At 31.3% G+C, this 24,790-nt stretch overlaps 2 protein-coding genes and 1 long non-coding RNA gene across 4 annotated transcripts in view; 1 reads left to right on the forward strand and 2 right to left on the reverse strand.

The window, feature by feature from the left end:
* Dgk (diacyl glycerol kinase 1) overlaps window positions 1-24,378 on the reverse strand; it is a 139,954-nt gene extending 115,576 nt beyond the window's left edge. For both annotated transcript variants that reach the window (XM_081996201.1, XM_081996199.1), the window contains exons 1-2: window positions 24,033-24,378; window positions 4,079-4,216 (exon numbers count right to left, since the gene is read on the reverse strand). In XM_081996201.1, coding sequence (XP_081852327.1) covers window positions 4,079-4,145 — 67 coding nt within the window. In that variant the 5' untranslated portion in view covers window positions 4,146-4,216; window positions 24,033-24,378. The remainder of the gene's footprint in view (window positions 1-4,078; window positions 4,217-24,032) is intronic.
* Window positions 6,300-9,091, forward strand: LOC145725015 (uncharacterized). The gene is made up of 3 exons (XM_081973531.1): window positions 6,300-6,457; window positions 8,708-8,831; window positions 8,903-9,091. Exons 1-3 carry the CDS (start codon window positions 6,373-6,375, stop codon window positions 8,985-8,987), a joined length of 294 nt encoding a protein of 97 aa, XP_081829657.1. The 5' UTR covers window positions 6,300-6,372; the 3' UTR covers window positions 8,988-9,091.
* On the reverse strand, window positions 17,480-18,874 carry LOC145724613 (uncharacterized). The gene is made up of 3 exons (XR_014177055.1): window positions 18,714-18,874; window positions 17,701-17,824; window positions 17,480-17,641 (listed from the first exon to the last, which is right to left on the reverse strand). It is a non-coding gene; the product is annotated as an uncharacterized LOC145724613 (long non-coding RNA).
* Window positions 24,379-24,790: the final 412 nt, after the last annotated feature.

Here is a 24,790-nt window from a genome sequence, read left to right on the forward strand (position 1 = left end):
TGGAAAAAATATGAAAAATGTGTAAAAGTGGAAATTTTTTCCCTAAAGTGCTTACTTTGATACTTCAAATTAAAGCTGCAAATTTAATATAGTGAAATATTGACTTAAACACATTTTTACTATTTTGACATGTTAAAAAGTTATTATTAGTCAGCTTTGTTATACTTTATTTTAGTTTTATTCAGGCAATTTCTTAGAACAGTTTGTTGTTATTAAACTGGACTAGCGGTTCGATTAAGCTGTCAATTAATCCTAGACAAAGACCATAATAATTACAAATCTACTCGTTTTATAAATAGCCCAAGCCAGGATTAACTTCGGAAGTTCATTGCTAAACTAAATAAAATCCAGCAAATAATCGTGCTTGGTCCGTAAATCCGTTATAAATAGATAAATATTTTGCCCGCTTCCGTGTAATTGGTTTGTGCGTAAATGGCCACTTTTGGCTCATTCTCTGTTGTCCGTCGATATGACCTACTTTTCCAGCTTTTGTTTGTTTAGTAGTATTTTATCTTTCTTTATGCTGATCAAAGAATAAATATTCCATCGCTAAATCTCATCAAAGTTATGTAAACATCATCTACAGTAAGTGTGGTTGAACAGCAACACTCCGGTGATTCTGTTAGCAATAATGTCAATTCGTTATTGTTCAAGCTATAGAACATGTTTCTCTATTGTCGTTTTTCTTCGTTTTTTGAACATTTCTTGATCTTGTAGGAACCTTTTCTCCTTTTTAGGTTTACTAAGTGCATTACTCACTTATCTTCAGAATGTTCGGAACTTTTTTCATATCTACGACTTTGCTCTAGTTTTCCATCTTTAAAATGTTCTCCAGTTTTTCCTGTATCTCAAAGTTCATTTTCAGTTAAACCAATTAGACAAGATTTTAAGAAAAATGGTAAATTGCAACTTTTAATATTATTTGATATGGTGATATTAGGTATAGGTATCACCTACCAATATAAACCGAAAAAAAAATTAAAATACATAATATAAAATTGCATTTTTTCAACAATTGTCAAGGATTTATGCGGAAGGTACGGCACGAGTGATTTTTTATTAGAAATATTGTTATTAAAATTACGTATTTTTAAAATTATCCTAATAAATAAAAAAGTTACCAAAACGACATAACAAATTTCAACGGAATTTTTTTCTGAAATTTGAAAAATGATTGACAACATTGAATGACCCTAAACAAGAATAGAAATGAACCTTAGTTCAAACTAGGCTATCAGTTACCTAAGAAGAAACACACTTTACAGAGTTGACGTTAACCTCCTGAAGAAATTACTTGAAAAGTGATGTCACTGCGTTCAAAACGTCAAACATCAGGAAATTCAAATGGGACACTCTGTATATTTTTAGTTCAGTAGATTGCGCACACCCAGAGCGACACAACAACCCAAAGACCGAAAGAAGTTTTGGATAGTCCTTAAACTGCTCTATCTATCTTTCATTATTAATGTAAAACGTAAAACACGAAAACGTGCTTTGATAGAGTCCAGCAAATTCAATGAATGTCAAAAACTATAAAAAGGGGAAAGTTGTAGGGAATTATTTACAAAAGTAAGCACCTTTTTTCCTTAAAAGTCCCTGAAATAAGATATATTGCTGAAAAACTGTGTCAAAGCACGAAATAGTGCTCTGAAAGACAAATATTGACAGTATCAACTGACAGTATCTTCGTTATTTAGGAAGATACCAAAAAACTGTAAAAGGAGAAAGTTGTACGGAGTGTCATCCTCTACAAGGTTGCTATAAGGCACTTTTGCCCTAAAAGGTCTTTCCTAAACATTCATAAGAACAACTGTGTCAAAGCATGAAAAAATGCTTGCTGAACAAATTCAACCGTATATCGGTTATTTTGACAAATTTCTAAAAAAAAAATAAAAAAGGAAAATTGTAGGCAGGTATCCTCTACAAGATAAGATAAAAGACTTTTTCTCTAAAAAGTCTCCCAAGGGAGATATTCCAGACAAACTGTCTCAAAGCACGAAAAAGTGCTTTGAATGACTCTAGCTAATTCAACTGACTGCATCTCCATACCAAAAATACCCATTTTTACCAACCTTTTTTTAAATAACTATTCTATTAACTTACTCTCTAAAGTGGTGCATTTTAGAAATACGGAGTGTTAAAATTGAAAGAAAATTGGCTTTTTGCAAATATCTTCGAAACTTTTTATCGTACAAAAAAACAGCTTTTGTAAGAATTTTTTATTTATAATAAGCTATATTTTGTACGATTTTTTTCTGTAATTATAATTGTGGGAATAGTGGCTGTTTTTTCCCCCCAATTTTTACGCTACTACAGTTGTCCGAACGTTAAAGGGCGGGAAAAGCGCTTTCCGCAAGTGTTAGGTACAAAATTTTTCGAATGAGTATCTATTGTCATTAAATTGAACAAAAATGTATAGTAAAATTACTAAAATAAAAGCCTCTGTTTGCAAGATGATTAAAAGTATATTCTTAATTAAGAAATCAAATATACAGTTATGATTTTTTGATTTAAATGTTTTTTTTTAATAAAATGAGTAAAGGCGGTAAAGTTACTTTTTCGCACTCATTTTTTCTTCGCTTAAACATCACATAAAAAGGTTGGTGAAAATGGGTATTTTCGCTCTATACTTATACCTAAACTTCAAAATTGCAGGTTTATTATTCATTATGCGTTTCGGTACCACTAAAATGAAAAATGTCCAACAACTATGAAAATTTAAATGAAAAGGTATAGTAAAAATCTCATAAAAGTAATCCCCTATTCTCTACGAAGAATTTTCCTATTTAACTTTTTTTTCTATCTCTTTAAATAAAGTGGTGGGAGTAGTCCAAAGTTTGCTTTTAAAGAAATTAAATATCTCGAAAACGGCTAATCGTAGAAACTTCGTTTTTGCGGAATTTTAAAGAGCATTTTCTGTCCTGTAGAGTGTCACAAAACAATGTTCCATTTAGTTTTCGGTCTTTTCGATAGAGGGCGTTTTTCCAAAAATTGCACTTTCATCTTAGATATCAAGAAAAAATCAAATGCAATGGTGTAGCTTCCTATTATCTATTTTATAAGCAATCAGATTATCTATCGTTGTGTGAAAACTGCAGTACCCTATCTCTTTTGTAACTCGAGATATTATTGAAAAATCGTTAAGAATAGCTTTTTACAGTTATAAAGATTACATTATTAATCAAATTAGAATACTATATGTTGTATACTAGTTTTTTTCGATCTAATCGGAAAATGGGGGGTTTCCTGTCAAAACACACTGAATCCGGACACCCTGTACAGTCCAGCCACACGTGACCAATTCTTTTCAAATGTCGGATTGTTCCTGCTAATCAATTATGACAAAGATAGATGCATGTCGCTCAGTTCATTAGTAACAGAAAAGGAACGACAATTATTACGTCACTGCCATAAGCCCTGGGTGGGAAATTAGTTGTTTAACATTGATTTTTATATTGGTAATAAATAGTAATAATTTAATTGACCTACATTGATCCACTTTCAAAAAATTAACAACACATTGGTAAAACGTCTCTTAAATAAACTGTCGCAACAGTATAAAAAATATGTGGAGTAAATGAAAATCAACCTTTTTTTGAAATTTGCTTAAACAAACAATTTTACGGTTAGTTATTCGATTCAGAGATCAACGATTCGGGTGTGAAAATCAAAATAAATTTTCAAATTCCTCTATGCCGTCCAAACAGACTAAAATATTGATGTTCCTCGCTATGCCGCTTTTATTGCCGCGTCGTCGACAAGGACACGCCGATGGGGGCGGAAATGAAAATCGTCGAGTGAAAAGAATTTTTATAAAAATGCCCGGAAAAATTCCGATGTGGTAATGTATATCATGTGTGTGTGTCGAGAATTTCTCGAATTATATTAAAGCAACCACTCGGCAAACATCAAAGCGCCCACCTTTTGAAAAAAAAATATTCTGTTGCCTTTTATACGAGCAAACATGTTTCGAAAGCATAATGTTGCCATTTCTTTTCACTAACTTTTCTCGATAGGTTTCGTTCAATTTCCAGTCAATTTCCGGGAAATGTAAATAAAACAATAAATTCATACTTACATTCGGCTAAGTCCTGCAGCTGTTGGAACTCCTGCGGAGAAAGTTTCTCCCACTGCAATGTTGACATTGCTTTGTTCTCAAACCGACCGAGGTTTAGATGTCTAAGATTTGGTTCATGGTTAGGTTGATTCAATCCATCTGAAATAAACCACACGTGGACAATTAAGCCGAATTTATAATAGTATATTCAAGTTCAGAAGAATCGATATTATTTTATGTAATAACAGTGTTTCAAGATACTACAAATTAGTACCACATTTTATTGATTTTTTTCAGTGTTGTGGTCAAAATAGCTACTCCAAGGTTTCAAAGCTGTTTTGTTTTCTTCTTCAGAAGCTAGTATTCTTATTACAAAGAAAATTGAATGTTTGGCAATATCATTATCATAATAAATTAAGGTACGAGTCCACTGGATTCATTTGTATCGCAACAATGTTGTACAACGGCAAACAAAAAACATGTTTTGCAACAAAAACCGTGTCAATAGTCCGAATTTCTTAGAAATGCTACAACTTTTTGCACGAATGAGTGTAGAAGTCCATTTAATAGTAGCGAAGTTTGAAATGACATTTTCAAGACTATGGTCAGTGTATGTACTAACTGGCTTTCAGACCTGATCAGTTAAAAACTTTGTGAAGATCGTGAAGGGCCTTAAAACTCTATTTTTCAGGCTGAAAACAACCTCAAAGCACTAAAAACAGTCTAAATTTTTAAGAACCGCTCGAATTTTTAACACTGCCAAGTGTTTAGAAGTCGATTTAATAGTGACAAAGCTGAAAATGACATTTTAAAGTCTGCTATGTCAAAAACTTAGTGAAGATAGCCTTGAAACTCGATTTTCCAAACTGAAAGCATTTTTGAAGCCCTAAAAATAGTCCAGAGTTCTAAGAAAATGAAAAGCAAAAAAAAAACTTGAAAAGTTAGTCTTCAAATCAATTTTCATGAATCTAATGTCAATATCCTGTATTTAAGACTATTTTCAAGACTAAAATATTGAAATGTGTTATCAAATTATGAAAACTTACTTCAAATGCAAATTTTAAGCTTCTCGTGTCACTTTTCATTGGTTCAGAGTCACTTTTGGTGTCCAAGCCAATTTTCAAGGTTTAAATGTGTGAGTTTATAGTAAAAAATTCTAGACAAAGTAGTTTTTCCAGTCCACAATTCTCAATACTAAAGCCTTTCAACTTATCTGAAAACTATGAAAACTGGCTACAAAAACATTTATTTAAGCTTCTAAGTCAAATTTCACATGTTTTCAAGACAATTTTTAAGTTTGGTTGAGTTGGGTTTGGGTCTTTGAACGTAATAACTCTCTCAAATCAGAATTTAATAAGAGATACTTATTTTTTCAAATTGAACAAGAAAAGTAAAAGAAACTGTAATTTTTGAAAAATATCCAGCGACGTAGAAACTGGATTTGACAGTTTCGACAAACGTCAATAGGTCTGTTCGCAGAGGCAATCCCTGACTGGTTTCCAACTCAGAAACAGTAAATGTCAAGTCATTGGTTGAATTCTCACGTGACTATGACGTTTTATAACTTATGGCCATATGGATGTAACTATTTCTCTGATTAGAAGTTTTCATTTTTAAATGCCTACTCCGAAGAGTTACATGCCAAAAAGGGACAGAATGCTCCAAGTGCTCTTTTTCAACTTGTTGGATTTTTGAAGTAAGCATAGCTCCGTTATTTAAGAAGCTATGAAAAAATGTTAATAAAGATAGTTGTAGTAAATTTCATGCTCTACAATATTAACATTTAGCTGTTTTCAATTTGAATGCCTCCTCCAAAGAGTTACATGCCAAAAAGGGACAGAATACTCCAAGTGCCCTTTTTCAACTTGTATGATTTTTCAAGTGAGCATAGCTTCGTTATTTAAAAAGCTATGAAAAAATGTTAATAAAGATAGTTGTAGTAGATTTCATGCTCTACAATATTAACATTTAGCTTCATGTTTAAATGCCTCCTCCGAAGAGTTACATACAAAAAGTGACAGAATGCTCCAAGTGCTCTTTTTCAACTTGTTTACTGTACACAATACTGATCGTGTAAAGATCAAAACCCAAATTCTCATTAATATATTACTAAATAAAATCCTTACATTATTTAACTCAATATTTAAATTATGCATTTTATGATAATCATTAAACAAATCGTTGTTTCATTAGCATGAAAAACTGGTTATCTCGCAGGTCAAAAGTATAAAACTCGCTTTGCATAGTGTAGTGTATTTACCAGTCTCTCAAAGTCACGTAAGCAGCATCTAATCGATTAACAACCTAAAAGAAAAATGAAGAGTGGTTTGTTTTTTGTTTTGTTCCTGTCTTTGGTGGCTGTTGCTTTTTCTGCAGTGGCCACAGCTCCCAAACCAAAAGGTAAGTGACGTTAGATGAAGATAACAATCATTCTAATAATTATTTTTTTGATTTTTTTAAGCATTCATTCATAAGATCACTTTCATTTTGCACAAAAACCTATATTTATCAAAAATTATATTATCCAGAAATTCATTATAAAGCGTGTTTCAAATCTGTGAAAATGTTAAATAATTGTTTGTTTTCATTTTAAATTATGACTTAATAAAAGGACATTTAGAAAATGTCATTTTACCAATGTCAAAACCAACTTTTTTATGAGATGTTCAAGCGAAGAAAAAATGAGTGCGCAAAAGTGCATTTTACCGCACTCGAGTAGGAAATAGTTATTTACATTACTAGTGTGGTATGAACAATTTAATAGTCACGACTGGGAAGCATTGTATTATGCTGATCACACGAGTCTATTAATTTGCCATACCACACGGGTAATATACAATATTTTATCTACGATCTACACAGAAATTAGTCATTTTTAAATTTTAACTTTGATTTACGTAATGAGAGATTTTACAGCCACTAGTGCGATAAGGAATGTTTTATTGTACTCTTTGGGGGCTTTACCGCACTAGTGTGATAAAATCGTTCATTACGTAACTCAAAATGAACTATGTAATGATTTATTATCATGATAGAAGTAGATAAAATAAATTGTAAATTAAAAAAATTCACTTTTTTCATAATATTAAAAAAACCAAAAAAAATAGACATTTTCTAAATGCCATCTTATTAAGTCCATGATTACGCAGCTTTCCTCCCAATTCATCAAATCTGTATATCTAACTGTTTTCAAGATCACCATAATGGCTTTCATCCTGGGCACACTGTATTTGCTCTTAAATCTGGGACACCCTGTAGAAATATGGATATACAGGACTGCAAATCATAACGAATGCATCTCTAATACATAAAAAAAACCATTTAGAACATCCTGTTTATTCAGCTTTTAGTGTGACAACAGTTTTCATAAATTTAAAATTTGAAATATATAATGTTTTAAATGACTACTTTTTAATTGTAAACATTTTAATTTATATCTTAAACTTAAAATTTGACTTGTAAATGTAATTACTAAGCTACTGAATTTTTTAAGGTTTTGAATTTGTTTTGAAAAATAATTCTACGTACAAAATTTAAATTACCAATGTTTTCTTCAAAAATAATTGCAATAAACAACTTAGTTTTTTGGGAATCCATTGAGTATTAAATTGTGTGAAGTGCTATATTGACATTGACTGCGTTCACATTTTAACTTGGATAGGTTATTTTATTAATATCAAACTAAACGTATTGTCCTTTTATAAGTAAATATAGAAAATTACAATTTTATTGTTTAAAATTGATTGTTGGTAACCTTTCAACACTAATTTATTTTATTAAGTAAACATTGGGTTACTTTAATTCAATTTAAAACTTAAATGCAATTTTTAGCAAAAAACTAAATTTCTTAACTATAAAATGTAAAGCTAAGCTCAACCTTTCTCTTTTTTACAAGTATAATGAAAATATGCCGAAAATCAAGCCAAAAATATGATCATGTAACAATGTAATAAACAGTTCAAAACATTTGCCTGTCTGTTACAGTGTTACGTCATGTTTAGCTTTACTAATTAGTTATATTGTTAAATTTTTCTAAAGCATTTAGCATTAGATGCCTGCTGTGAGCAACTATAATATCATAAAGTCATAGAAGCCTACATAACTTCGAAAATTCTTGGATATACATACCTTGAAATACGAATATGACATGACCGTTATGTCTGAAATTGTTATGTGGGAAAAACAGTGTCAGGTTGCATTTTTGTGCAACTTCTATGTATTTTTGATTTTTTTAAACGCAAAAAAACTACAGTGTAATAGCCATTGAAAGTGAATAGTTAAGCTTAAAAACGTTTAGAGATAAATATAGCCGGGGTTCAACAATCATGGTAAAAGGCCATAACATATTCCATAGCTTCAAGCTATAACTTATACAGAGTATTCCAAATAAATTACATACGGATTTTCAAAATAGCAATAGATACAACTTGGGGTAAATGGAAAAAAGGATGGAGTTGCAGACTGGTCTGCCTAAAAATAATCCAAATTAATTGAAAGCACAAAGAACATTTTTTAAAAAATATATAAAACCCTATCATAGAAACTATTCCTCTTTAATCTTTAACATTTAATCTGTCAACATTGATTTATGTTGAAATAGGTGTTACAGACAAAATGTGTATAACAGAATCTCCTTTCATTTTATGTTAGGTAAACCAGGACACTGTTGGACCAAAGAAACTGGACCATTGCAATCTGGTGAGGAAAGAAGCCAATTCAAAAATGATTGTCTGAGAATCACTTGTTCAAAAGATCATACTGCTGAAATAGCATCGTAAGTTATACAGATAAACCGGCAAAAAGTAATTTTTCTCATTATTATTATTTTTTATGTTTAATTTTCAGATGTGGTGTAATTAGCAGTCCAACTGGGCTCACTAAACCTGACTATACTAAATCATACCCAGAATGCTGTCCTAGACCAAATTGATAATGCTCTTCAGGATTTTGTTATTGGTTTATTTAAAACCTTATGTTACATTTGTGGTTAACAATTATTATTACAATAGTAAATGCAAAGCAGTTTAAAAAATGGTGGTAAACTCTTCTTTATCATGCTCCTCGTTTTAGAGATATGATACGTCCTACTAATTCTTACATTAAACTTTGAATATTATCTTATCAGCGTTATTACCAAACAACTCACAAAGTAGTTTTTTTAGCGGTAATCACGCCAACGTCAGCTTTATTTGTCGAACGGTAAGCGCTCATCCAACTTAAGTTAATACAAATAATTGGAAAAACAAACATCCATATAATTTGATTGGAGCGTTCTCTAATTTATGATATTTGTTCGGGCAGAATGCGGATAAAACGTTAATGAAATTTCGATTTGGTTCTTATCAGTTATCCCTAGGATTGCGAGGCCCGATCCTTTAGTTTTATAGGGATCTATCACGGTATGTGCGATCGACTATAGGAAAACAATGAAATTGAAATTGTTCAAACGAACAAAGTGAATGAACTTTTGCAGAAGGAGAACATCAAAGTATTTCAATTTGTTATTTACGTAAAGTATTACATTTTTACAGCAATAAAAACAATATGCTTGCTATACAACATCGTACATTTCTTTCTTAATTATTTTAAGCCAGCTTGCATAATTTCAACCCTTTTAAAAATGGAAACTATATTTTTAATACAACTTTTTCAAATTTGACTTTGAATCTCAAATTTCAAGAAAAACTTTATGGTAATAACCGTTCGTCACTATCTGTTATTATTGAACAGATACAGGGTTTTTCTCAAAATGACTATTTTTCTTCAAACTTATTTAGTTTAGTTTCCTTCAGGTGTTTAATTTTCCATTTTTCACACATCAAGATTTACCAGAAAGTCTTCACATCACAAAAATATCACAAAAGTACATAAAATATAATATAAAATAGGAGGTCTTCAAAAGCTTGCTGTTGAAAAACCATTCACTTAAGTAATCCAGACTAATACTCAAATTATTTAGTCGAGAAAGTGTGTGAAAATGCATTATAATGTAATTATTTAAGAAATATTACCCATTCTTAATAAAAAGTCAGAAAAAGAAAAGTAAAATTATAAATTATACAGGAAAAGAAACCAACTAAAAACGAATAATAATTTTGATTTTTTTTTATTTTTAACTAAAATTACTACTAAAAGCAGTTTAAGTGTATTATACCTTGAATGTAATTGAATAAGCTAAAGACAACTTGGACTGCAATAACAACTTTTAAAATTGTTGAAAAATATTGAAAAATTATTAAAATATAATAAACAAATATAGTTATTTTCCTAACAAGTGCGGAAAGTGAGACTTTGAGACTTTCACTTTGGGTCACTCCATTTGTATGAACAATTATTATATGACATAATAATTTTTAATATGATACATAAATTAATATAATCTAATTTTCCCACCCTAGTGCGGTAAAATAATCTCTTTAGGCACTAGGGTAGGAAAATGACGAGGGGTAGACCGTCAATAATTTTTTGTACACCAAAATGCCTTTTTCCATACAAAATAGTTTGAAATGCTTCTGATTGCTCAAAATACCTCATAGTGATAATGCCTTAAAACTGCCTAAAATGCCTCAAAGTGCCTTGAAATACATCAAAATGCGTTTAAATTATTTAAACTGCCTTAGTATACCTTCAAATTTACACATTTGTGGCATTCTTAAATTTAGTTATAAGTCCCCTGGTATTGAGATAATGATAAATCTTGACGAAATACACCCTTGAAATTAATTTTTTTATGGTCACGTGTTCTGCTTTTACAATTTGTACATAACTTTTGACTATTGTCAAAACGTCATAAGGATTAATGATTCAATAAAAATGACTTCCTCAGGTTAAGTGACTGTTTTTCCAAATTTTTTAAAGGTTACCCGTTACAGTTTTTAGGTTAGGTGACAACGTAAAGGTTTTACCAAATTTTTAAAAGAAACAGTTGAAAAATTGTTAATATACATTTAGACAGTAGTAAAATTGTAAGAACTAGGTCACGTGACTTGATAACTCAATTTTTGAGCTTGCAACACTGAAAAGGCCAGTTCACATCTGTCAAAATTAGTCACGTGACCTTTAAAATGTGGTTTAAAATGTAAAAATTTGGTAAACTAAATTTAGACTATTTTAGACAGTTGTAAAAGCTAAAATTTCAAGGGACACATCACGTGACTTTGATTATATCATTTTAGAGCTTGCAACACTGTCAAAGCCAACTGACACCGGTCAAAAACAGTCACGTGACTTTAAAATGTAATTTAAATGTTGATCAATTGGTAAATTGGTAAATTAAATTTAGACAGTTGTAAAAGCTGAAAGTGTAAAATACACGTTACGTAACGTTAATAATACAATTTTGAACTAGCATCATTGTAAAAGCCAGTTGACACCTGTCAAAAACAGTCACGTGACCTTAAAAATGTAGTTTAAATGTTTAAAATGTAGTCAAAAATGTAGTTAAATTATTATAATAATTTGTAATGAATATTGTTTCAACTCAATGTCATGTAACAAAGATTTTACCATAATATTTACATGTGCCTGTTATTTTCAATTTTCAGTCAATTTTGTTATATTAATACACTACATTTTGAAATATACAGACAATGCCTCGTAATACCTCGTAATACCTCACAATGCTTCGTAATAATAGGAAAGTGCCTCATAATACCTCGAATTACCTCGATTGTGTACACCAAATTACCTCGGCAATTTTCCCTTCGGAAAATGATTTCTTTACGCACAAGTGCGAGAAAGTCTATATTTCGGGAACAAAAATAGTGTGGGAATGCGCACGCTCGCAGAAAAAAATAGTTATAAATGCAGTACTTTACTGATCAATGTCACTTGTCATCGATAACATTAAAAATTACAATTACTATGATATTGACTGATGTGCTTTGTTTGAATTTGATCGAATACCAAAGAGAATTAATAAAAGAAACAAAGTGCATTTTTATTGGAAATATTTTTCAGTTAAACCAACCGAATCGGAAAACAGAAGTAGTTAATAAATATTTATAATAAATACCAATTTTGTGTACATATTTTTCAAAATACCATTGTTGAGGGTCGAATTTTAATTACCCTGTATATGACCTGCTAATATAACATTTTTTTAAATTTAACTATCTTTGTATCCATTGCAGTTACTTACTTAAAACAGTAAAATCTTATGATAAATAAATGATTGTTTATAATTACATAATGTGCGAAAAAGGTCTAGCAACCAGAATTTATATGAAAAAGTAAATGATTAAAAAAAAAACGTTTAATTTTATGAAACATGTTGTGGTTTCAAAAGCTGACAAATTTGTGTTAACGTCTTCAAGTGCAGAGTAGAGTTTTTTAAGTCTTATTGCTCACAAAATAGATAATGGTATGTTTAGACATGGACATTTTAGTGTCTACTGTATACACTTACTCTAAAACAGAATACGATGTTGCCAGTTTGTGTATTTATTATCATTTACAAAACTGATAAGAATAAGAGTCTTGCTATATATTGTTACGATTTTCCCGTGGGTTCACACAAAGTCAGTTTAACTGAACAATTAATAAATTTATTTACACTTCAAAACACTCCGTACAATAATTAACACAGCTACTAAAAACACTACTACAATTCCACAATTACTCCGTTATTTAAACTTTACCGCGTTCCCAAATTCACTACTACACTACACTACTCTCCTCGTCGACGACGCCGCTTCTTTTATATTCGCAAACCACGTTCTAGAATGACCGCGAAACGCTTCGCGATTTGCCTCGATTCTTCCAGGTGTCGCCTCCTAACTGTGGCCTACTTTAACACGCGCCCGGCCAGATATTGCGGCGCATCGGTTTCATCATGACTCGAGTATAGTAGGCCCAAACCGTAACAATATTGTAGATCACTTGATTTTGTTGTGAATTGGTCAGTTTGTTGATATTACAAAATCAACAGTCAAAATCGTGGTCTATTTAGAGGGGCACAAAGATAAATGTATATCCGGCGTGTTATTCCAAATAGACCGCAAACCCTTCCGAATTACCCGAACCAGATCCGTCAGCATGTTCGGCCATTAATTATGTCAGCGGGAAATGAATAAGCTGTGAATGGCAAATCGAGGGTCGGTGTATGCCTACAAGTGGAAATGCGGCTTTGACCGACAGGGAGGATATAAAACAATTAAATTTCTGCTTTTAGTTACGGTGACTCGATAATGTGAAAGTTGAACTTTTTTTGGAGCTTACAAGACAGTTACTTAAAATAATAACTGAAACTAGTAAAAAAATTTCTTTTTTTTTTTAGAACATTGGTCTAATTTACTAAAAAGATCAACGAAAGACATGTAGAGCTCGAATCAGATGAGAAAAGGCCACCGCATCATCAATGACGCAGTTTTTAAAACTATTTCTTTCTCCTTCTACAGTTGCCGTCGCATTAGATATAATCAGAGGCGTCCTATTAAAATATTCCCGAAAATATATTGTTAAGCGGTCAAAAAGCCACTTGGCAACGTAGTACGGTTTTTACTTGGACACAATTAAAACAGATGCGGCAGCGGCCAGGGACATTTGGACCTTTTTATATGCTTTTACTAGCAGGCACTCTAAACGGTGTTGCCAAGTTTAAAAAAATGTAGTGGCGGACAGGGAGACTTAGGGGGTTAGGTTAGGTTTCGTTTTAGTCTGGTGTTTTGGTTGTATTGTTGATGGTCGCAGTTGAAGTTCACATAGTGTTATGAATAAAAAACGTTATTTTGTTAAAATGTCTTTCAAAAAGGTTGGAAAGAAAGGTGTTATCATATACAGCCAAGGCCGTGAAATCGTCAGTAACGTCTTACAATTTATGAAGAAAGAAGCAGAAGGAGTTTCCATTCCTTTGAAAAACTTGTTGTCTTTTATTTTCTTTATTAAAAACGACGAAAATGTTTCATTTTACTGATAAAATAATAGCACGCCACTGACTGGCTGCAACAACTTGGAAAGTAACGAGAGCAGCAATATTTAAAGCGAGACGTACAGAGATCGTGACATCATCGTTTGATGACGCCTGTGGCCTTTTCTTAGCTGATTCGAGCTCTACATGGTGATTATTTATATTTTACTCAATAGCCAAATCCGTTAATTTTGATCTGATATGAGTTTAAATTAGCAAAGTTGCAGTATTATTATTTTTCCTGAATCGGCAAATACTGATGGTAGGTTTGACATATATCAATCGCCTGTCAATTTTTTGACACAAGTTTTGGTTACTTTAAATAAAACATCCTATATTTTATTTGCTAATTAAAAAAATTAAATAAATTAAATTAAATCTTTCTTCTGATTTTAAAAATATATAATTTATTGAGGCTATGTTGGTTACGAGACCGAAACGGTGAAAAACAGTAAAATTGTATGAAAATTGAGCTACTGGACTATTTGCGGTCATTCTAGTAAATTTTCAAAGTCGAAACGTAATTCTAGTCATTCTAGACAATTTTTAAGGTGAAAACCTTAAAAAATAGTCAAATTTCATGAAAATTGACTTGCCAAACTATTTCAGTCATTCTAGTCAATTTTGTTTTGTAAAATGTTGAAAATCAATTAATACTCATATAAATTAGTTCTAGTCTATTTTCCAGATCAAAAAGTTGAAAATTGAATTATATGAATTCAATAGTTATTTATACAAGTAACTCAGACCATTTTTTTCAAACTATTAGCGAGTGGCCTAAGTTTTTGGAGTGAATAAACAGGTTTGAATCACGCGTTTTATAGAATATTTTAATAAATTTTGACGTCTTATACAAGTAAAAAAAAAAAATTACAGTTCTATTAAATTTTCACCGCGCCCCGTAGGTGTGACATTGTGATGATGAACCCCTAGTGAATAAAAAATTGTTTAAATCGTTGTTAAGCGTTGAATAATTGACTAATAATAGGACAAAATTTATTAAAAAAATTATATTGAATTGTATAAAATATATCATAAAAATTGACGTGCCGGAATAATTTTAGTTAATTTTCAAATTTAAAAAACGTTTAGAAAATTAACTTTTATGACTTATTACCAGAGTATTTTAATTTTTTTAGTCGAGTTTTAGTGGTAAAACATTGAAAATAGTTAACTATCATGATGACTTTTTTTTAAATCTACTTAGATGTTTTTAGTCGTGCAAGTCATTTTTTCAGGTCCAAACGCTAGACAAAGCCAATTATAATAAAAACTGATATAGCCGACTATTTGCAGTCAATCTAGTCAATTTTCAAGCCCAAAACGTCGAAAAGCGGTACAATTTCATGGAAATTTACTTGTTAGACTATTTGCGGTCACTCAAATAGTAACTTGAAAAACAATCAAATATCATGAAAGGTAACTTGCGGGACTATTTGCAGTCATTTTAGCCAAATTTCAACTGCTGATGATCCTGGTCGACGACAGTTTGTGGGAGGTGAGTTTGCACGGTTTGGCAACGCTGCCATAAATCGGTTCATTCTCACGCTAAAACTGTCAAAAGTTGTCAGAACTACATAGAAGGGAATGGACGAGAAGGGTGTGACGAGATGTTTTGCAACTATCAAAACTATCTTTTAAAAATTCATTCAAAATGTAACGCAAAATTTATCATTGGAACTGTTAGTTTTAATTTTTTTATGAAAAACAATAAAAATTACCTTTAAAAGCGTCAGGAAAATATGAGAAACAAAAAATGAAATTGTATATTATTTGAAAAGAACCTCAAAAAAAAAGAAAGAAGAGATTGAGAAAATAAAATACAGAGTCCTCCATTTAACATAATCAAAACGTGTACCGTAAATTTGACAAGTGATTAATATAAGTCAATTTTGACATCAAATTCTGGATATTATGGAAAAATAAACAGAGTTACTTATTGAGTAAAATATAAATTTATTGATTTGATGAAGATCTCTTCTGGAGCCAAATAAAAATTTGCCAAAATTGCACTTTACAACAACTGACATTTTTCCAATTTTAAATAATGTAACTTTTTTATTTGAATTCCTATAAATTTCACTGAAACAACTGAAACACCATTAGAAAAAGGATAAAAAAAACTACAAAATCAGTCAAAACTGATCTCTCTAGCTCTTCAATCTTGTGCTTTTTTTGTGCTTATTTCACTTAATTTAAGGTCCTTTGCTATAAATATGCCCTATGCATTGGAACCCTTCTGGAGCAAAATAAAAAAAATCCAAAATTGCACTTTTTACATAAAATGAAATTTTTCCAATTTTGAATGATTGTAACTATTTAATTTGAATTCCTATAAATTTCACTAAAACGCCATTAGAAAAAGGATAAATAATAACTTGCGACTTTTCCAGTTAGGATGTAATCATTATATCGAAGTTTTCTCGAAGTTATCTTACTTAGATTGTAGGTCGATGAATCCTTAACCATCTTCTTTCGATGATTTTAGCAAAATTTGGTAAAATTAGAATAGTTTCCAAATTTTTACTGCTTATTTATGTATCATCCTGCACAGTGACATTGTTTTAGAACAGAACTTTTTCAAACTAGTTAGGTATCAACCTGTAATGTAGATGGATAATGTAGATGTCACGACGTTCCAGAAGAACACAAATCAAACCTGTCTTTCTATTAGCATTCTCATATAATACCATAAACTTTATTAAAAAAATTTTTCCTTTCATGTCAGAATGTCGCCGAAAAATCTTTTATTAAAATGGAAATATTTTATGCCTTTACATTTATTTGCATCAGTATAACACCCCCGGGAAAAACTTGGCGAAGAAGAATAAGCGGCAAAACAAGTTTTGAAAAGGCCTCGCGATTTTATTCAAAACTTTTCAAGTGTAATTCGAAAGGCTTGTAAATCAACTAATACAAAGAAGACGAAGTGCGATTGGTGTGCTAATATAAAATCAGTATTTTACTGTTGATTTTAAATATACAGATTGGTTCAATTTTAATCAACAAAGTTTGATCCTAATTGAGTTTTTAGTGGTATGGTCTCATTCTAAGATAAAGTTTTCACCAAACAGTTTCCAGGGGTCTAATTCTTGAAAGCAGGGAACGGAATTCTCAAGAGAAGTGTTGATAGAATGTGACAGAAGAAGCTGACAATGGCGGGTTCCTGTCACATTCTCTCTGATTTTTCTCTTAATAACTTCCTTCGTTTCAAGAATACGAACCCTGATATATTGCAATTGAATCAAAATATACTAATTTAATTAGGGTTCAATATCGCTAACCATCATTTTCCAAATAATTGTTAGTTGCGTTAGTTAGAAAGCTGTTTTACTTCACGCAAATTACGACTTTATTCTCTTCAAACCTTGATTAACTAAGCTGTAGTTTAGTAACTGATAAACATTAAAACCTATTTAAAAATATATCCAACAGGCAAAAAAAAACATTTTTCACTTACACTGAATCAAGATCAAGTCCATCTTTTTTCATTTTGTATTAAATATTAAAAAACATTTTATGTTTTAAGTTATTGGGTCATGTTTAACCAACTTTTATTAAGATAAATACAATAAATAATTTAGAATGCTAAGTCCTAAGGTCTGGGACAACATTCTGGGTATGGTTTGGAGTTGTCGATTTCTGCCTCCACATCAACTCCTTCCAACAGTCTACATCTAAAAAAAATCAAGAGTATTTTCAATACATTCAAATATAAATGATAAAAATTACTTACGTGGCTATTTGAGCTAAAGTATTGTCCAGACAAAGGATTCTCATACATTTGTTTTCGAAATATATTCGCTTTTCACCTGCGACCAGTGGTCCTGTGTGTTCTGTCCAGCAATGTCCTTTTTTGCCTAATAAATAAGAAAAAAATAGAGAACAATTTAAAAAAAATAAATTTAGTAAAAAACTGAGTCTATGGAGGATTTGATGCAAGTATTCCAAATGTTTCTTTTTTAAAGTTATATTATTAAATCTAATCTTGAAATAGAACAAAAAACAGGAAATAAAGTTAATAATTTTTTGTAATTCTGTATGGTAAACTACACCGTTTCTAACTGTAATTCAGAAAGAGTTATTTGAAAAGTACATATGTATATTAATTTATTAAAGTGCCTGAAACTATAAAAATATGAATAAGAAGTTTAGTATTAAAATATGCTTCTAATATAATAGTTCATCCACAAAATTTCTTATGGATCCGATATCCCAAACAATTTTCGAAATCCCAAAATTACCTCAACTATCAATTATTATTTGGGACTTATTACGGAATTATTATTGGAAAATATAGGCGTCAATTCGAGCCTTAATTTCAATTTTTCGCAATTTTTGTAACAGTTTTCAAACTATGTAAAGCAGTTTTTGATCATCCTGTATCTCAAAAACGGTCAGTTTTGATTATCTTTTAACTATGCCAATAATTTTCATCTCTAACCATATTTTTTTCTGAACTTTACAATTTTTTACAGCATGGAAATTTAAAGAGCACACAAGTTAGAAAATGATATTAATTATTCATGTTTGACCTATTAAGGTATTTTAAGAACACTTTCAAACGTTAATGACCTATTATGTAATAGATTTTATAATAAAAGTTTTACTACATGTATCTACCTACAATAATTTTGAAACAGTCTCCTTCACTTAATTTTTAACCTAAACCCAATCACGTTTTGGACATTTTAACGTTTTTTTAAATTATTATATAACTTTCTTACCTTACTACAGGATAAAACTTACCTTCTGGTTTCTGATACAAGGAAACTGCCGAAAAAACTATAGAAACTAACGAAAATGCAACACTGAAAAACAAAGTGATCTTCATATTCGTTGCCTTGGTCGAGTTTGAAAGTAATAAAGAAAGTGAACCAATTTCTACCGGCGACCGAACAAGACTGGTTTGTTCTTAATTTAAGATAAACCAGTGGCTTTCGCAATACCATTATGCCCCAGAAAACTGAAGATAATGTCTTTCTCTGTGTTGTTATGTGATAAGTTATTATTTAATATATTGATTCGTGGCTAATACTTGTATGTAATATTGCGAATATAAGGGATGTTATTTCGATTTGTAATAATTGTAATGTGTAAGCGTACATTCACATTTTTCATATTCAAACAGAGATTTTTTAAACTGTGACGTTTTTGATATTATTGTATATCAATGTCGTTCATTCTGATTTTGATATCCTAAAAATGTGCAAATTCAACGATTTTGTCTCCTCTGATTTTTCCAGGGTGATTCAGATAAAAGTACCACTTTTTTTCAAAGTTACATTCAAAGATTTAATTCCTCTCAAATAGTAGGTCACAGGGTGAGAAATGCAAAACGAAGGCAATTCAGTGGCGTGTATGTTCTGACTTTGATTCTGACCATTCAAGTGCCAAAAGTGATACTTTCTAGCACGCGATTGTCATTGTGCAAGTTATATGGAGTTCGGAAACATACTTTCCACATTTGTTGCAAAAACCTGTTGTTGGTTTTTTAACAACTTTTGTTTGGAAGGAAAACAAACTGGGTAAAATTCCAAACTTTAAACACTCTGTAATAGGAATCAAAGCGTTTACAGGTCTACTTTCAGTCTTATATTATAATAAGCCAAAGAATCGTTGAATCTGTTTGTATACATACATTAAACTAGATTGTATGTACGAGTATACTTCGTTCAGGGTGTGCGGAGGTGGATAGACCTTGGGATAGACGTTTACTACGGACCAGCACAATTCTCCAAATTTGGTTAGTATAAAGTATGTGGTCAGCTTATATTTCTGTTAGGCGAATGACAGATCTAAAAAGTGTTTCAGTTAAAATAGCAACATTGCAACATATTTATCTTAAACATTCGGCAACTCCGTAAATCTGAAAGTATTTAGGAAAGAAACCTATTACTCTTTTTCGGTAAACGTCTAATCAGTCATCTATGTTTGGACACCCTGTAGTATTTTTTATACAGGGTCCTACACCTGAAGTCTGAATTTTTCGAGGGGTAGACCGCCGATAATTTCTTGTGCACCAATGCTTTTGTCAAAATGTCATAAAAGGATTAATGATTCAATAAAAATGACTTCCACAGGTTACGTGATTGCTTTTCCAAATTTTGAAAACCCAAAAGCTTAAAATTGATATTTTTTTAAAGTCACGTGACAGTTTTAGGTTAACTTAAATGACAACGTAAAGGTTTTTTCCAAATTTTTGACACTGACCTTGTGACGAAAGCTTAAAATTGAAAATTTCTAAGGTCAGGTGACTGTTTTTTCAAATTCTGAAAAACAAAAAATATTTTTGGTGCGGTTGTCTAAATTTACGGGTTATATTTTGACGTTTGAACGATTCTTCTAATTGTCGTAGTATCCACGTTAACACTTGTCAAATAAAGACACCTAGCATTTAAAAGAAACACTAGAAAAATTGGTAGGTAATTTAAATTTAGACAGTGGTAAAATTGTAAGAACCACGTCACATGACTTTAATATTTCAATTTTTGAGTTTGCAACACTGCAAAAGCCAGTTGATATTGTCAAAAACGGTCACGTGACCTTTCAAACGCAGTTTAAACTTTGAAAAATTGGTAAATTAAATTTAGACAGTTGTACAAATTTAAATTGTAAATTAAACGTCACGTGACTTTTGTTAATTCAATTGTTGAGCTTGCAACACTGTCAAGGCCAGTTTACATTGTCAAAAACTGTCACGTAACCTTCAGAACGCAGTTTAAACTTTGGGAAATTTATAAACTACATTTAGACAGTTGTAGAAACATAAATTGCAAAATACACGTCACGTGACTTTGATAATTCAATTTTTGAGCATGCAACACTGTAAATGTCAGGTGACATTGTCAAATACAATCACGTGACCTTCATAATGCAGTTTAAACTTTGAAAAATTGATAAATTAAATTTAGACAGTTGAACAAATTTAAATTGTAAATTAAACGTCACGTGACTTTTGGTAATTCAATTATTGAGCTTGCAACACTGTAACGGCGGCCGTGGCCTTAAAAATGTAGTTTACGTTGAAAAATATTATAATAATTTATAATGAATATTGTTTCAACTCAATATAATGTTACAAAGTATTTACCATATTAATTACATGTGCTTATGCTGCTCTGTTCGATTTTCGATTTTTACGGTATTGTCTACTGCAAAGTACCTATTCCTAAAAATATCGCAAATTTTCCTTGAAAGAGGCTTTATTTTATTGAGTGTGTACACCAAAATACTTCGGTGATCTATACCCCTCAGAATTTTCTCTTCGATAAAAATTAATCTTAGTTAAGGCTAATGAAAGCACATTTTAAAATTAGTAAGGGCTATACCGGTTGTTGAAAAAAAATGTGGTGTGGTAAGGTTGCTTGAAAACATTGTATAAAAAAAAAATTCTGTTCAGATTATTTTAAAAAATTGAAAAACGGCGAACACAATTTTATAGTTTTTAAGGTGATATAAGTTAGTAGACACAATAGCAAATTAAAAAAACTGTTTTAGAAACAATTATTTCTGTCCACATTTATCATTTTGAACAATTATTTTGCCACAGGTTGTGTCGTGGTCGGACTTTTACTTATTTATTGAGAGATTATTGTTTAGTATTAGGATTATTTATTACTGCAGAAATAGTGCCGGTTTTTTAAATATACTTGAACTATTAAAAAATGGTAACTAATGATAAACAGACTACAACCTTACCCCAACCTTAATGAGACAAGAAGTGACGGTATTGACGTATAATATGTCATAAGTCGTGTCACTCTTAGAAAATATTATACATATTTTATACATTTTTCATGTATGATTTTATACATGTAATGTATTTACCTACCCATTCCTGCTTTAATGCACGATTTTATCATAGGCAACCAAATACGCTCATAGTATGGGTCCATCCACCGCCCTCTCTATACTAGAAAGCCTAAAATGTCACCTTTAATGGCGGCGTTATCGGTTTTCGTTTTATACACAAACGTATGCAGATGCAGTAAAAAATATGTTTTTTTTTAATTGTTTCGTGTAGTTGATTGCAAGTTGTGAGTGAAAAATCAAAAAAAGGTTCCTTCCTGATCCAGATATGTATAGATAGAGCTTTTTTATACACAATCAAGTCCAGCCTAAACAAATTGGTTAGAACATTTGTCCTGGAAAGTACCACACAAACCAAACTAGTTTAAACACTGTTCAATGTAAGAAAATCTGTAAATCCTTGAAACTAGGTAAGCAAAATTGATAAATGGTTCTTATGTTATTACCAAGAACATTCATTCAAAATTATTTTTGTTGCTCTCACATTGAAGGATGCTTTAAAATGTAACTCACATACCTGTGCATGTAACAAGTACCTAATAAGTTTACTGTACTAGAAAGCACTTGTACCTACCATTGAGTATAGTGTTGGAGTAAAATCATCCCACTTCAAAGTGTTCAACCACTGTTGAGTTAGATCCGGTTTTTTGTAAAGTAAAAACCTGACACGGTTGGGCTTTTTCCTGAATTGCTGTTACAGTGTGGCTTGAAAAACTTATGACCCGCAGCAAACAAAAATAACTTACGCCATTAACCTCAAGTTTTGATTTTAAACCGTAAAAATTCATCTAATCTTCAAAAAACTCAATTTCCACAATACAAAGAAACGCAAACTGTCACCACTATTTCCGCCATATTGGAATTTTTGACAAGCACCTTCTAGGCTTTCTAGGTCTCATAGTATAGTTCCATTCTACTTTATTTATATTAAACAGAGAGAAATAGACGCATATATTATTCAGTTGACATCAACGACAGAACCAACTGTCACTGTCATTGTCAAGGGTGCCTATGATTTCGGTTTGCCGTATTGCCCAATGAGTAAAAAGAACAAGTATCAGGAGGTAACAATAATACAAATTATAGCCCGTTTGTGCATTAAGCGAGGGTGACGGAAGTCCACCATCTTTGATTGCGCATTCGCCTACTGCGCAGTTTAATTGACGCAAAGTCATTGAAAGTTTGGAGTTTCAAACCCGCAAAAATTTGTTGTTTGTATTTGTTGTAGTATAGTGTTAGTTTGTTTTGTTTGTTTGTGGTTCTTTAACAGTTGAGTTTTGCAAATTTAAATTAAGTTGTACAGTGGACAAGATTAAATTTAGATCTGATAGTGCCAACCGGAAGTTGACGGCCGCCATATTACTCCCCCCCCCCTTGTTTCTGTCACCCACTTTGTTTGCTATTGCTCCTTCCTGCTATGTTTACATTTTTTTTATTTATTGGTATTGCCTATACAACTGACAATTAGTTTTTTTCAAACTTTTTAGAATAATAAACATTTATTATTAACTATAGTCGACGGAAAAATGTTGTAACCAACTCTTATATTAATGAACGATTAATAATGGCGTTAAACCATTTCGATTATTAATCGCTTTCATTAATACACTCGTTGGTTAAATAACTATAAACAGAGAGAAATGGACGCACAATTTAGTTGACATCTACCATTACCTACAGAACTAACTGTCACTGTCAATGTCAAGGGTGCATATGATTTCGGTTTGCCGTGTTGTGTAACTGACAATTAGTTTTTTAAAAACTTTGTAGGATAATTAACAACTTTGTAACAAACTCTTATATTAATTGGCGATTAATAATCTCAATTTTATTAACGCGTTTACTCCAGTTTACGCGTTAAACCATTTCGATTATTAATCCCTTTCATTAATACACTCGTTGGTTAAATAACTATTAAATCGTTGAATAATTGACTAATAATAGGACAAAACTTAATAAAAACATTAAACTTTAAAATCTAAGTGAATTATATCCGCGTTTAATACGTTTTACACCATTGTTTGTATTTAGATACGTTAAATATTTGAAACATATGGGGACATTGTTAATAAAGAATTAAGAAAACTTATAAATTGCTGGTAAACCCAAGTCGTTTAGTATTGAATTATGTTAGGTAAAATATACGTAAGACTTTTTTACGAGCAAAATTAACATAACAAAAACAAATTGTAATCGTGAACATTCACGTCACACGGTCTGGCTAACCATAAAAGCATACTAATTAGTTTAAATTACCGTGCGTTGTTATCTTCGAATTACTGGCCCCCCTTTTAAACCATCTGCGATTTTACGCTCGGAACCACCTACTACAACATCATTAACGCGGTAGTACCAATTAACGTCTTATTTTACACCGTAGTCTGGAAAATTGGTTGATTAATTTTTGAATCGCGTGCCAATTAATCGGCCGTTTTGCCAACGATCAATTTAGAAAATTTGCTAACCAAAACGAAAACTGCGAACAATTTTCGTATTCAAAAAAGCGCAGCAAGCCGTGGTTCGGCTGCCGTTTCGCGGCGTCGTTGCACGAGCGACACTGCGGAACCGGCAACGGCGCGTATCCGTCGCACTTCCGAAGATGCTGTCGTCGCTATGGAAACGGCCGGGCACATTGTCATCAGCGCCGTCTAACGTTGAAAACGAAAAAGCTGCGCAAAAGTGTGTTTTTGACGGACGTCGCGACACCTGTTTGTCAGAAAAGTAAATCAATTTTGCATTGATTCATTTCAGGTGAAAGTCTGCTGTTGCTCTCTGCCTTCTAAGTTTCCACCATTAATTCTAACATCAGATGGCGCTTAAAGTGCAATTATTAAATAAACTTCCTTCCAACATTGCTTTCAGGGAGATATGATAATTTTTGAGTCGAACTTTTGGACCGAAAAATTCTTCTATGCCCAAATAAAAATTTTTCCTGATATTGAAACTTCCTGGAAAGAATTATAACTGTCAAGCTTGTTATGGAGAAAAATTAAGTTTTTTTTCAAGCAGTCTAA

This window comes from Ips typographus, linkage group LG2 (genome assembly GCF_016097725.1).
Source record: "Ips typographus isolate SLU linkage group LG2, UJ_Ityp_2.0, whole genome shotgun sequence".
NCBI classification, from domain to species: Eukaryota; Metazoa; Arthropoda; class Insecta; order Coleoptera; family Curculionidae; genus Ips; species Ips typographus.

What these genes read in the sequence shown, in the direction of transcription:
- LOC145725015 (XM_081973531.1), top strand. Translation starts at nt 6,373, where the DNA reads ATGAAGAGTGGTTTGTTTTTTGTTTTGTTCCTGTCTTTGGTGGCTGTT. An exon ending in CACAGCTCCCAAACCAAAAG is followed by an intron (nt 6,458 to 8,707) that starts GTAAGTGACGTT and finishes ATTTTATGTTAG; the next exon opens with GTAAACCAGGACACTGTTGG. An exon ending in CATACTGCTGAAATAGCATC is followed by an intron (nt 8,832 to 8,902) that starts GTAAGTTATACA and finishes TTTAATTTTCAG; the next exon opens with ATGTGGTGTAATTAGCAGTC.